Source organism: Pipistrellus hanaki (genome assembly GCF_964339955.1).
Source record: "Pipistrellus hanaki genome assembly, chromosome: 6".
Taxonomy (NCBI): Eukaryota; Metazoa; Chordata; class Mammalia; order Chiroptera; family Vespertilionidae; genus Pipistrellus; species Pipistrellus hanaki.
This window is the reverse complement of record NC_140508.1, coordinates 59,645,088-59,658,230: the sequence shown is the minus strand read 5'-3', so window position 1 is coordinate 59,658,230 and position 13,143 is coordinate 59,645,088. Positions and strand designations below refer to the sequence as shown.

The 13,143-nt window shown below is 39.6% G+C and overlaps 1 protein-coding gene across 2 annotated transcripts in view; it reads right to left on the bottom strand.

Moving 5' to 3' along the window:
• The window catches only part of PTPRM (protein tyrosine phosphatase receptor type M), a 606,371-nt gene that overhangs the window by 446,405 nt on the left and 146,823 nt on the right, over positions 1–13,143 (bottom strand). For both annotated transcript variants that reach the window (XM_084887751.1, XM_084887752.1), the window contains exon 2: positions 1,461–1,583. In XM_084887751.1, the coding sequence (XP_084743877.1) occupies positions 1,461–1,583 (123 nt within the window). The remainder of the gene's footprint in view (positions 1–1,460; positions 1,584–13,143) is intronic.

The window sequence follows — 13,143 nt, the reverse complement described above, 5'->3', positions numbered from 1 at the left end:
AAACTGAAAGTGAAACAAAATGTGAAATAATGTATGTTAATAAATATGAGTATAGAAAACAATAACAATATAAATTAAGAGTCCAAAGCCACAATTATATGCTGGTACCCAAATGGTTTAAGAGGGATACACACATCTTTTTTTTTTTTTTTCTGAAAAGAACAAAACAGGAAATATCCAGGCTTTGTGGAGACTACTGTGTCTGCTGCAACTACACACCTGCCGTGGTAGCTTAAAACCAGCCACAGACAATAATTAACAAACTAGAGTCCTGGTGCACAAAATACATAAGGGGAGGAAGGGGATCCCCTCAGCCCAGCCTACACCCTCTCCAATCCGGGACCACTCAGGGGATGTCCACCTGACAGTTTAGGCCCAATCCCGGGGATCCCTGGCTCACTGGTTCCTAATCATTCACCTGCCTGCCTGCCTAGTAACCCCAACTTCCCCCTCCATGTCAAAATGGTTGCTCCTAATTGCCAGCCCCGCCAGCCTGATGGTCAAGTGTGTTCCCACAGGGGGAGCACCACTCAGTCAGAAGCCCAGCTTATGGCTGGTGAGCACAGTGGCGGTGGCAGGAGCCTCTCCAGCCTTCATGGCAGTCAGACAGCCCCCAAAGGCTCCCGGATTGCAAGAGGATGCAGGCCGGGCTGAGGGGACTCCCCTCCTAAGTGCACGAATTTCGTGCACTGGGCATCTAGTTTATAATATGAATTTCCAATCTAAAATTTTAAAGACGTCCAACATCACAGCCTGAAAAGGGTGTCCATTAAAATGATCAAGCTCCAATGAGATTAGAGTTCACTAATAATGATCTTCCCACTCTTCCTTCTGAATATAAGGTAGAATTCTTGCTGGTGTTCAGTGGAGCAAATGTCCTTTACTCATCAGAAAATATATGAAGCACTTTTACAGAGGACAAAGCATCCACATGTGTGCATCACTATTTCATCTGAAGAATGCTTTCAAGATCACTGGCATCCTCACAGATCACCCAGGTGCCAGGTGAACCCCTGAGGACAAGGTTTATGCTACCTCCCAAGGTCTCCAATTCTCCAATTCGTGACCAAGACTGTAATTTCGATTCCTCAGCTACAGTTCCATTCACTAGTCACATTTGCCAGAAGAGACATCAATCCATTCCCTATATCTGCTGCTTGGGAAGGATTAATTGGGAAGTGCCCATTAATCTAGCTCAGATGCATCCAAAGGTAAAGGAAGTAAACTTTAACTAGACTTTAAATAAAAAGAGACAAAGATAAACTCTTTGTAACTGGTCTTCTTAATTGTAGTAGCGCTCTCACTAGTTAACCGGTCCTTGGCTGCCACTCAGAGACCTACACCCTCACTCATTCAACCAATACCCAGTGAATATTTACTGCGATTAAGACTCTTGTGAACATTTGATTTAAAACAAAAACAAATAAACAAACAAAAAAACCTTAAAACAAAAAGCAAACCTGATGGCATCCATGGATCAGAAGTTGGTTTGGCCAAGGTGTTCACTTGCTCCCAATTGAAGTCATCATCATCAGCTTGCTTATATCCACACGTGCTATATGGCTCATCAAAGAGGCAACCTCCTGAAACACAGCAGAATGGAAAGTAATGTAGATAACACTAGACCTCAGGAAAAGTCTTTGATGATTATAGGTTACCATAAACCTTCTTGATGCTCCTTAAATTTGATTTGAATTTAGTGCTGAGGAACTCCGGATATTGACCCAATTGAACCCTTGCTAGCAGAGTATTAACCATGTCTTGCCAAAATGCTATATTATATTGCTTCCCAAAAAGAACCATTATTTTAAAAATTCAATTAAAAGTAAGAGCTATACAAATGTATAATTACTATTTTGCAGATGCACAGGAATTTGCAATAACTGATCTTGTGTTCAAAACTTTAATAGAACCACCCAAAGTGTTCAATGTGTTTTCTATAGAAAAACAATTATAATTTGTACCAACAAAATTAAAAGAAGAACTTTCACCACAACACTGGCAGGATGGCAGGAGACAAAATGCAATATAGATCATGGACATAGCTTGCAAATTATTTTCCTAAGGATTATTCTAAATTTACCATAGAAACTGGTTTTATTTTACTAGTAATACTTTAGATATATTAGGTATCAAAATTAAAACAGGTTATAGATTTGTTTATAGTTCACTATTTTTAAAGTCAAGAATAAATTAAAACTAAACATGTGATAAACATATGCTTAATTTTGGTGCTAGAAAAAAAGACTACTTAAAAAACAAACAAACAAACAAACAAAAAAAACGTAGTATATGCAAAGCACTTAAGCTATTTTAGCATCCTGGGTCACAGAGACAATGTTCAGTCCCCTTCAACATCCTTAAATGTCTCCTGTTACTTTGAATTACTATAGTATCAAGTCTTTTCTCCAATGTTTCACATTTCAAAAGTTATTGATTGTATTGACCAAATAAATTATTATGAACTCTAGAGGCCAGGTGAACAAAATTTGTGCACTTGGGTGGTAGAGTGGGGATCCCCTCAGCCCAGCCTGAGCCCTCTCACAGTCCGGGAGCCCTTGGGGATGTTCAACTGCTGGCAGTCAGGCATGCTTAACACTGCTGTGGAGGCATGAGAGGTTCCTGCCACCACTGTTTTGCTAGCCAGCCATGAGCCCAACTTCTGGCTGAGTGCGCGCCCCTGTGGAAGTGCACTGACCATCAGGGGCAATCCTATTGAGCGGGATTGGAGTGAAACTGGCTCTCCGACATCCCCCAAGAGGTTCTGGATTGCAAGAGGGCACAGGCCAGACCAAGGAACCCCACCAGTGCACAATCAGGGCTGAGGAAGGACCATGCATGGTAAGGCTCCAAGGCATGGCTGACCTGTCTCGCTCAGTCCTGATTGGCAGGACCCCAACAGCAAGCTAATGTACCAGTCAGCTGTCTGCCACTGGTGGCCAGTGCAAATCATAGCTATTGCTCAATGGGTCAACTGTCTGCCCCCTGGTGGTCAGTGCATGTTGTAGCAAGCAGTTGAATGGCCTTAGAATATAATTAACATATTATATTATGCTTTGATTGGCTGAACGAACTACTGGACGACCGGACACTTATCATATTAGGCTTTTATTATATAGGATTCTATTAACCATTAGATAATGTCATTAATTACATTAATTTAAAATTATAATTATAATTATAATTATTGTCAATGATAAAAATTAAGTATTCTAATCAATAACACATAAAAATGAGAATATTACTACACTATGTATGCACTGTATGCCCTGGCAGCAATAAGTAAAACAGCAACTGTACAACCTCAAAGATAAAACAGATGTTAAGCGGTTACCTGGTCCAATTTCCATCCAAATGTTTAACAACATTCTAGACAGACAGACAGACAGCTTATGAACATGTGAGGCTCTGAGAATTTTAAAAAGCACCTTTACCAGGTAAATAATCCCCCCGTATAACAGTCTACACTCTGCTTCCTGCATGTCTACTCACTTATCTTAGCTCTACCCTCTGCAGAAATAGTAAAAAGTCTCAGCTTTTACTCAGGAAAGCTGATCATTTGAAAAGAATTGTCATGTTCTAAGTATTCTCTTTTCCGGGCAAAACATGCTTTCCTCCCTCCAGTTCTTCCTACTAGAAGCTAGTAAAACTTTCACCATCCTGGTAAACCCCTGAACTCTCCCAGGTTATCAGCACTTTTCCAAAAGGAGGCCTCCAAGTCCTAAATTCCAATGTCTACCTCCCTGGACCTCATACTCTTTCAGCAGTCTGAACAGAGTGCTGGTCCATTCTGAGCTGCTCGGACTCTGAATTTCCATAGGAGCGTGAAATTAAAACCACTGCTGTTGAGCCGATCCTCCTCTCTACTAAGTAAGGTAAGCGACTTTCTGAATGAAAATATAGGATGTACTTTTACCCTCACTAACCTCTGTCTCTTTGTTTTCAGTGCATCACTCCAGTGTATCGAGAGCTACTGGAGTCCTGATTTTACATTTGGGTATTAGTTATCTTACGTAGACTTGGGTATGTGCTAATTGGATAAGCATGCTTTGTATGTCTGCCCCCAGATCACTGATTAAAAACAAACACACACAAAAGTTAAAACAGGGCAGAATGAAGGAGCTCAGACCCTTTTAAAAGGCCTGTGCTAGCTTTCTAACTTTCTCTTAGTTGTGCTCTCCAGGCATGATGGTGAAATTAGTGGCTTCGGATGCTGTGTTTTGTAACACATTTAACAGAACTGGGCAATTAAACAATCCACTGGGAACAGAAATACATTACAAAAATACACCATCAAATTAATATTTCAGCTTGACAAGTGGTAATTTATACTGCCCTCTCACTCAGTTTTAACAAGTTCAAAGAAACAAAATAGATTTGTTTAACGCATGTAATACTAACAACTTTCGACTTTGGAGTGAGAAATGTTACAAGACAATGCAAACACGTATGATAAATATGTTCCCTTGGCTGCAAAGCCCAATTCTGATGTAGAAAATAGATTCTATACTCAGGCCATAGCCCAAACAGTGTGTAGCACTAATAATGTTCAAAAAGAAAAAAAAAATAACCATGGAAACACAGACAGCACACTGATGATGAAAGTCCTGCAGTGCGCTCTTAAGCAGGGAGAGTTAGCTATGGGCATCCACAAAACAACTCAAGGCTGGTTAAAGATCTGCTTTATGATGCAACTGGTGGCACTAAAGATATAACCAAACGTAAAGGGAAGAGAATGCACAGCTGACAGCAACCCCAAAGACTAATGCAATGCTGGTGCAAGGATATAATTTTCCTATTACATAAAGCTACTTTTATCACTTGAAAGGAAACATAAAAAGATGATATGGTTCTTTCTGGACTCATGTATGATTATCAAGCCACTGGAAAATAGGACAGATGAGGAATTTCCTATGGCAGGAAGATATATCCCCCTGCACACCGATTTTCCAACAGATGAGAGACCCTAAAATACCAAAGGTGGTGGATGGAACTAAAATGAGAGGAGATTAAGGTAAACAACATCATAATTGAAACGGCCATTTTGAGAATGAACAAATTAAACTTTTGGTGTGTATTATTATTATTATTATTATTATTATTTTGGTAAAACTTCTGGTTTTTTAAGGCAGCTCCGTGTAGTTGTGGAAGTGAACAGGTTCCAGGGTCAAACACCTGGCATATCCACAGTCTTCCGCCTCTAGCTTTGTGACTGAAGACAAAGCACCTGGTACTCCGCACTCTGATTCCCCTACCTGTAGAATGGAGATAACATGCACCTGATGTGGTATTTCTAATCATTCAATTACACAGCAAGTGTAAAGTTAATGCAACAGTGTCAGGCATGTTCAACCATATCAGTTATTATTAATTCTTAAATCCTTCTTACCATATATACCTCATACAACAATTAGTCTCCTAAGTTCATTTCACTGCAAATGGTTGGACTGTATCATTGGAAATTTAGTAAGAAAGTATAGAGTTGTAAGCAATCCTGCAGCACACTCTGAAGTATGGTACAATAGTAATCATACTTAGGTAAAAACTGCTGTTTGCATTTTAACCCTGCTATTCTGGCTTCTGCACGCACTTACTTGCTTAAACAATAGGATAGCTGCCTCAGTTTCCAGATTGAGACCTGGAGGCTAAGGCAGTTTTCCTGTGCCTGTGGACCAGGACCACAGGAGATTGATTCCCACTGACTTGGTAGTTTCAGGAGTAGAAACTGTAGATAACCTTTAGAGATTAACTGCTCAGCTCTGCTCTGTACTATCTGCTTTCGCAAGATAGGGTCACATTCCAATGTCCAGCAGGATGTGGCTGGGAATGACCCTGCGAGCTGTTCCTAGCATTTAGAATTTAGAATTTAGAATAAAGGAAATTTTTGTGGTTTAGACCTTTAAAAGGACTGCCTACACCTGGAACAGCGCGGTCGTGAGTGTGGACTCCACCTGCATGTGCTCTCGCGGCCATCCTAGCCAATTCAATAAATCCTTGCCTGTTTTTTTAATTAGCAGCCTCCAGTGGTCTTATTTTGACTCCAGGGTTCAACCCCACAACACACTCCAGTGGGCTCCTCCATGGAGCATGTGTGATTTGTAAATGCTTTGGGGCCTGTGAAGAGTATGAGAAGGAAGCAAAGCCCGCTGAAACTCAGTGAAATGAATGAGCATTTCCAAAAATATGTCTCCTTGATTTTCAGAATAACACAGACAGTTGGCCATCGTGTACAGGAATGTGGTCAGCAGCAGACTTTGGCAAGGTTTGTCCAGAATTGTCTTGCTTGGACTAATGCCCAATCTCTGATGGCTGGACTTCATTCCTCTGTCAAATCAAAGTAAATTATTTCTCTTTCATGGAGGGAAATTGAGACTGAGCCACATCAAAAATAAGATGGAGGAAAGGTGATGCAAGACAGTTGGGGCAGTGGCCTGCATCATTCATATTCTCTCTCACAACACATATAATCACACGTATGTACATGCCCACATGCCTACATCAGACCTTACTGAGAAAGAGCAGTTTTTCCTTAGCAAAGGTTAAGACTACACACTAAAATACTACATGTGCTGAATCAATAATAAATTTTCTTGCAAAATGAAGTGTCTACGGGTGTCAAATACTTAGGTTATCATCATTGCTGATTCCTATGCAAAAATGATGATTCCATGGCCTACTCCATGACATACCTTGCTACACAATGACATAGAAGTTAACAAAATTAAAGAAAAGTTAAAATTAAAAAGCAAGGAAAATGAGCAAAGAGAGAGAGAGAGAGAGAGACAGAGAGAGACAGAGAGAGAGAGAGAAAGAGAGATTATACTAGGAAATAGTGAGGACTCCACTTCACCACCAAGTAATAAAACAATGCCACCAGGTTTCATTTCCCACTAGCAGTTTAATGTAACAAACACCTACACAATGAAAACAATCTTAATATAACCCCACAAAACACCCAGCCCTGCTAAAAATGTGACTAAATCATTTACCATGTTCATGTTTTTATTATGGTTGAAAAATATAATCCAGTTAAATGTTAATGAAGTCTACACAAATTATAGTTTTCACTTTATAAAAGTTGAACTCTACTTTTTCTGGCAATAATTAGATAGCGAGGCTAGTTGTCTATAAAGGTCATTCTTGACTTATGAAAATAAAATATTGTCATTTGCATACTGGAGGGAATTTATCTTTCTTCTTGCTTTAGAGTAGCAGGGAATTATTCAGTAGATCCAAGAACATTATACCATCATTAACATAGAAGCTATAAAGGAGAGGATGGTCTGCTTTCCCCCCAAAGGAAACCTTGTAAGAGCTTTCACATGACCATTCTCTATCCTACTGAAGAAAAGACAAAGAAAAATAGACATGGATGAGAACTCATCATTTAGGGCAGTGCTTAACGTTTTTTAAATTGTGACCCATTGTCTTCATGCAGGACATGTACTAGTATATGTACATTATACAAACCAAATTTACCTCCACTGGCATAGCATACACTGATCTTTTTTAATTTCTCTCCTGTTCAGTTTTGTGAAGGGTGAGTCTAGATCCACTAAACTGACTTCACAATTCTGCCAATAGTGTTGTCTGTGGTACTTAAGATTTGGGGATAGAAACATTATCTGGGACTGTTTGTTCAGCTTGAAGGTATCAATCAAAACTACTATGTGATTGTCTTACTCCCCCCCCCCCCCCCCAGCATTGTACTGCCAGTTGCGAGTGTACACCCCCACACACCTCCCGAGTGGTTTAGGGTTCAGGTTCAGGGTTTGGGTTCTGGAGGAGGCCGCACACAAATGAAAGAGACTAGACAAGAAAAATACTAATTTGGGAATTGGGGGCCAGGCAGAAGCCCAAGAGAGGACTATGCTTTGCTCTGGCCTGGCAATCCTTTTTATTCAGGTCTGGAATACACCTATAGCCCTTAGGCAGGCAATTTCCAGTAACAGCTGGAAGACAGCCCATCAGCAAAGATTTACATAAGACTAAAAGATGGGAGTTGCTTCAGCTCTCTTTTATCTCCACCAGACAGTGGGTGTATGGCTCTGACCTTTGCCAGAGTCTCAAGGTTGACCAGCCTTCTGGGTTCCTTGTCCACACCTCTCTGCTAGTGAAGATAATGAGCAGCTTCCAACAGTTTACTCCTCACAACCTGTATAAGACCATTGTGTCAATAGGTCTGATTCAAAGATACGTGTTACATAGCAAAAACCATGCAAACGTCTACATGTATTATTTAAACTTAAAAACTCTAAAGGCAACTGTCAATATCATCTGTGCCAGTTACCAACACTCAGCTCTAAATTCACATTTCATTGCTTTCTCTGCAAAAAAACGTATCTGGGCCGACTAAGTAGGTTTCCTGTCCCAGATGCTAAGATGTTCAGCTCTGACAGTGGTGGGTCTGGAGAGGCACCGCAGGGGGAGGAGTGGGCCCCAGGGCCTCCCTGGAAGGCTCTCAGCACTGAGGCTCCTCCAGCAAAAGCTTGCAGCGCAGGGGCCTTCCCGGTGCTCGGCTGCCCTGGTGCACCGTGGCTGGCAGAGAGCAGCGTACCCCAGAAACCACTCCCCTAGTGGTTTTGTAGCACCTCCAAAGGGTCAGGGCCCATGAACAGCTGCCCCAGCCACCCTAGAGGACACATCTCTTCTATATTGTATCAGTGTTTCTCCACAATGACTTCCATGTCATCCACTGAGCCACACTCACGCCCTGGATCTCAGCTCTAGAGGATCTCCTCCCCAGACCTCTATTTCCATCCCGGACCAGTGGCTGTTCTTCACAATGGCTACTCCTTTATTCTTTAGAACTCAATTCACTTCCCACTAGCTAATCTCTTGTATTCTAATCCGCTGTTAATTATTCTTTACAAAATAAATAAATAAATAAATAAAAATTCCCCTTTCAAATCACTGTGTGGTTTCTGTCTCCTGACTAGACCTTAATTGACACATTCCTATTTTTACAAATGGCTATTTGGAATGGTCAAATGTCTTGCCCATAGTCATGTAGGGCCAGCAGTTAAACCGAGGCCTGAGTCCAAAATTCAGACTCTTTCCAAGCTACACATCACCCTTAAGCCACCTTTATAAAATAAACAACACAATAATGTGTACTATTTATATACTGATTGTTGCATGAATTGCATTGCAAATAAATTCCTGATTCTAAGAAGCCAGTGGAGGACAAATGTTAATTTCATAAACTTATTTATGACATACATACACATTTTGAGTTCTGCCTTTACCAGGTTTAAATGGATTTATATACTCTAACAATGGTTCTTGTCATAATTACAGTCCATTTGCAGCTATTTCATAAAAAGGCTGTAACACTCCTTGAGGAGATTTCTGGAACATTTTTCTCACTTGTTCTAAATACAGAATGACCCCTTTTAAGGCAGCCTTTACCAATTGCACAAAGTATTAAAGGAGTCTCTAGAAAAAGGGCAGATCAAAAACAAGTGCTAAAGTACCCCCCAAAAGAACTGATGTTATATGTTTTATTTTCCTAAATTACATGTAATCTCAGGTGGTCCCCTCTATTTTTTTTTCCATTTTAAAATAGTGAGATAAAAGGTTATAAACTACACATTTCAAAGGATAAACAGAAAGGGAGCTATAATATACATCATTGTGTTAAGAGTTGTAAAAACAAACCTGCCCCAACATAGCAAAGCCACTGCTTTCTTCCTGTAAATCAACCCAGTGACAGCGACATTTAATTGCCTGCCAACAATGAATGTATATAATGCTTCTTAAACTTTGAGTTCCCCAGTGATGGTTAGTGAATCAGACACTAAGCATTGTAGAAATGCTCTTCTACATAATTTAATCAAGCAAGCAGTTTTTACACATTGCACGGGCATTTAAATGGCTAATGTTATGCACTATTGTAAAAATGCTATTTGCCAATGGATATATTTTATATAATTCACAGGAAATAAGCTGTCTTGTTCTTAAATTTTCTGTGGCATTTACACTCACTGCATTCTTCATTTTATATCAATTTACAATTCCTAATCATAGAAAGACCTGACTGTAATAAGCAAGCATATATTTTTCTCATTGATTTAAAATTTAAAATACATTTTAATAAGTAACACTATTATTACTTACTTTCCAAAATATTATACAGATACAGCCAAATCATTAGAGACCTGTCTCCTTTTCCATCCTATATAATAAAAGGCTAATATGAAAATCCATGAAACGGCTAATGCACACTAACGCAGGAGCTGCCCCCTGGTGGACAGTGCGTTCCCACAGGGGGAGCACCACCCAGCCAGAAGCCCTGAGCAGGGCTCACAACAGGAGCTTTTCTTGCCTCTGTGGCAGTGCTAAGGAAAAGCTAAACCGGCAATTAACATCCCCTGAGAGTTCCCAGACTGCAACCCCCGGACAGGCAAAGCTGAGGGCCCCCACCCCATGCATAAATGTCATGCACTGGGCCTCTAGTATACAAATAAGTACCTCAAAGAGTTGATACAGGATTTATATAAACCATATATATATATATATATATATATATATATATATATATATATATATATATATTTATTTATATATATATATATTCCCTGTAAATTTGAATCTGCCTGAATATAACACCAATGCTCTTATCCTCCACCAATATTGAAAACTATAGTGTGAAAAAAACAAGACAGTTGTTTGCCTCTATCAGAGCAATAGGAGTAAAAAGGGAGAAAATTGACAATATCTGCAAGAATTGTCTGGGGGAGAACATGAGCACGCCTAGAACAGTACTTATTACTGGATCTCAGAGAGGCCTGTGTCCTGAGACCCACACTGGACCAGTGGGTCTCAAAGTGGGTCCCTGAACCAGCATTCTCACCTGGGCACTTGTTAGAAATGCAAATTCTCCCCACTCCCCGAACTATAAAATTAGAAACTCCCAGATGGGGTTCAGCAATCTGAGTTTTAACAAGTCAGACCTCCAGGTGATTCTGAAATGTATACTGATGTTTGACAACTGCTATTGCAGACTGACCCATTTAACCAGAATCTTCTGGGAGCAGCCCCAGGAATCTGTGGTTTATAAAAAGTTCCCAGAATAATCTAATCATCGGCCTATTTTAGAAAAGTGCTCTAGATCAGTAGTTTCAAATATTAAAAGAAGGAAGCAGGTTTTTAAAAAATACACAACCTACTATATTTATTTATAAACTCTATAATGTAGTACACTACATATGCAGATTATTACTATACATACACATGTATAATTGACCTTTAAAAGTACAAACTAGAAAATAAATTAGAATTAATGTCCAAATATTTTCTTCCATAGGTCAGTGGATTGTATTATACTCTTCAAAGGGTGTGGGGAAAACCTTTGGGTATCACTGGTCTAAATAACTCTTGTTAATCATAAACATCTCTTAGGTAAATAAGGGCAAAGAAGAGCACTGGCAGATCAAAGTGTTCCAGGCTGTACTTCCTCTACAAGTGCAACTACTCAAGAGATACCCTAGGTCCGTGGTCGGCAAACTGCAGCTCGCAAGCCACATGCGGCTCTTTGGCCCCTTGAGTGTTGCTCTTTCACAAAATACCACTTCCATTTTGAAGTGGGGTTAGAAGAAGATTAAGTTTAAAAATTTGGCTCTCAAAGAAATTTCAATCGTTGTACTGTTGATATTTGGCTCTGTTAACTAATGAGTTTGCTGACCACTGCTCTAGGTAGAACATGATCCTGGCTTTTGGTCAGAGATACCCCCAAAACATTAATTTAAAAAAAAGAATTTAATTTTATACCCAGGAGCACACCTGCCACTAAGTATGATTTTCAGAAACCTACCTCCTGATGATTTTATTGGTATAAAATCACTATCTGGGACAGCTGATAAAATAAACTCCTGAAATTACCAATATGCAGTAGAGTCAAGCTATGCTCTTCAGCTTATATTAACCAACTGATGGTTTATTTTCACTGGATACTGATTAACCTAAACTCAACTAAATGTATTTCCTTCAATGAACATTTTTTCTACATATCACATTCATTGCGTAGAAGCTAATGAAAATGAAATGTAATTTCCCATGTCCTCTTGGGTAAAACATGCATTCCAATTCCATATCATTAGGAATACTTACTCTAAAATGAAAATTGGTAAGAATATACTTAATTGGAATCTGAGACATGGGTGCATTAAGTCATAGATCTACCAGCTAACTAGTCTATCTTTGGGCAGTTTAAACAGTGAGCATAAGAAGGGGATATTCAGTGCTCAGATCATAGGTGCAATTAACATGCCTGACTTCAACAATGAAAGTGGATGGTATGAGAGGGAAGTCTTTCATTTAGTCCAGGAGTCTAACAATCATATGCCCCAATGAGCTGGAACTGAGAAATGAGAGAAATGAATTGATTCTCCCCCATACCAATCCATCATCACTGCTCCGTCTTCCTTCAGGCCTCTCTTAGTGAGCATATCTCATTGGGTTCAGTATACTTCTTTTGCTTAAAGATCTAATTTTTATTAATTAATTAATTTATTTATTTATTTAGAAAAAAGTAAGCTAGTCTTCAACCCAGAACTTCCCTACAGGATTTTCAGGGGGCAATTCTGAACAAAAGGATCAATGCCCTATACAAGGTATGACTTTTGTAATACTTACTACAAGTTTCCCAGGGAGATGGTAAAGGCTGAACTTGGTGAAAGTGTACTCACTGTTTCAGGATGATACATTTCTAACACTGCTACAACTGTATTTGGTGCATGCTATCTGAAGTAGGAAATTAAAGGGATAGGCATCTCTTTATCAATGTTGCCTATATTGGTTGACAACATCACAAACCAGAGTCTCAAAGACAAAAACCTGTGAGCTGACTGGCCTCTTTGTTTAACACCTTACCCCACCCCCCAAACAACTTTCTAAATGGTTCTCCTATCAGTTTTCTATTCTTTCCGTACCGCAGTTTGAGTTTCCTCTCATGTCCCCACTGAACTTGACCCATCCCCTCACATCTACAGTATATCCCACACACTAACAGAAAGCTGAGATTTTATAAAACACATAGCTGAAAATAGTCTCTCCCTACTTAAGGCTATTCATCAGCCCCTCACTGCTCATGGGATAATGTTTAAATAGTATCATGTGATATGAAGTTTTTCTGATTTGATC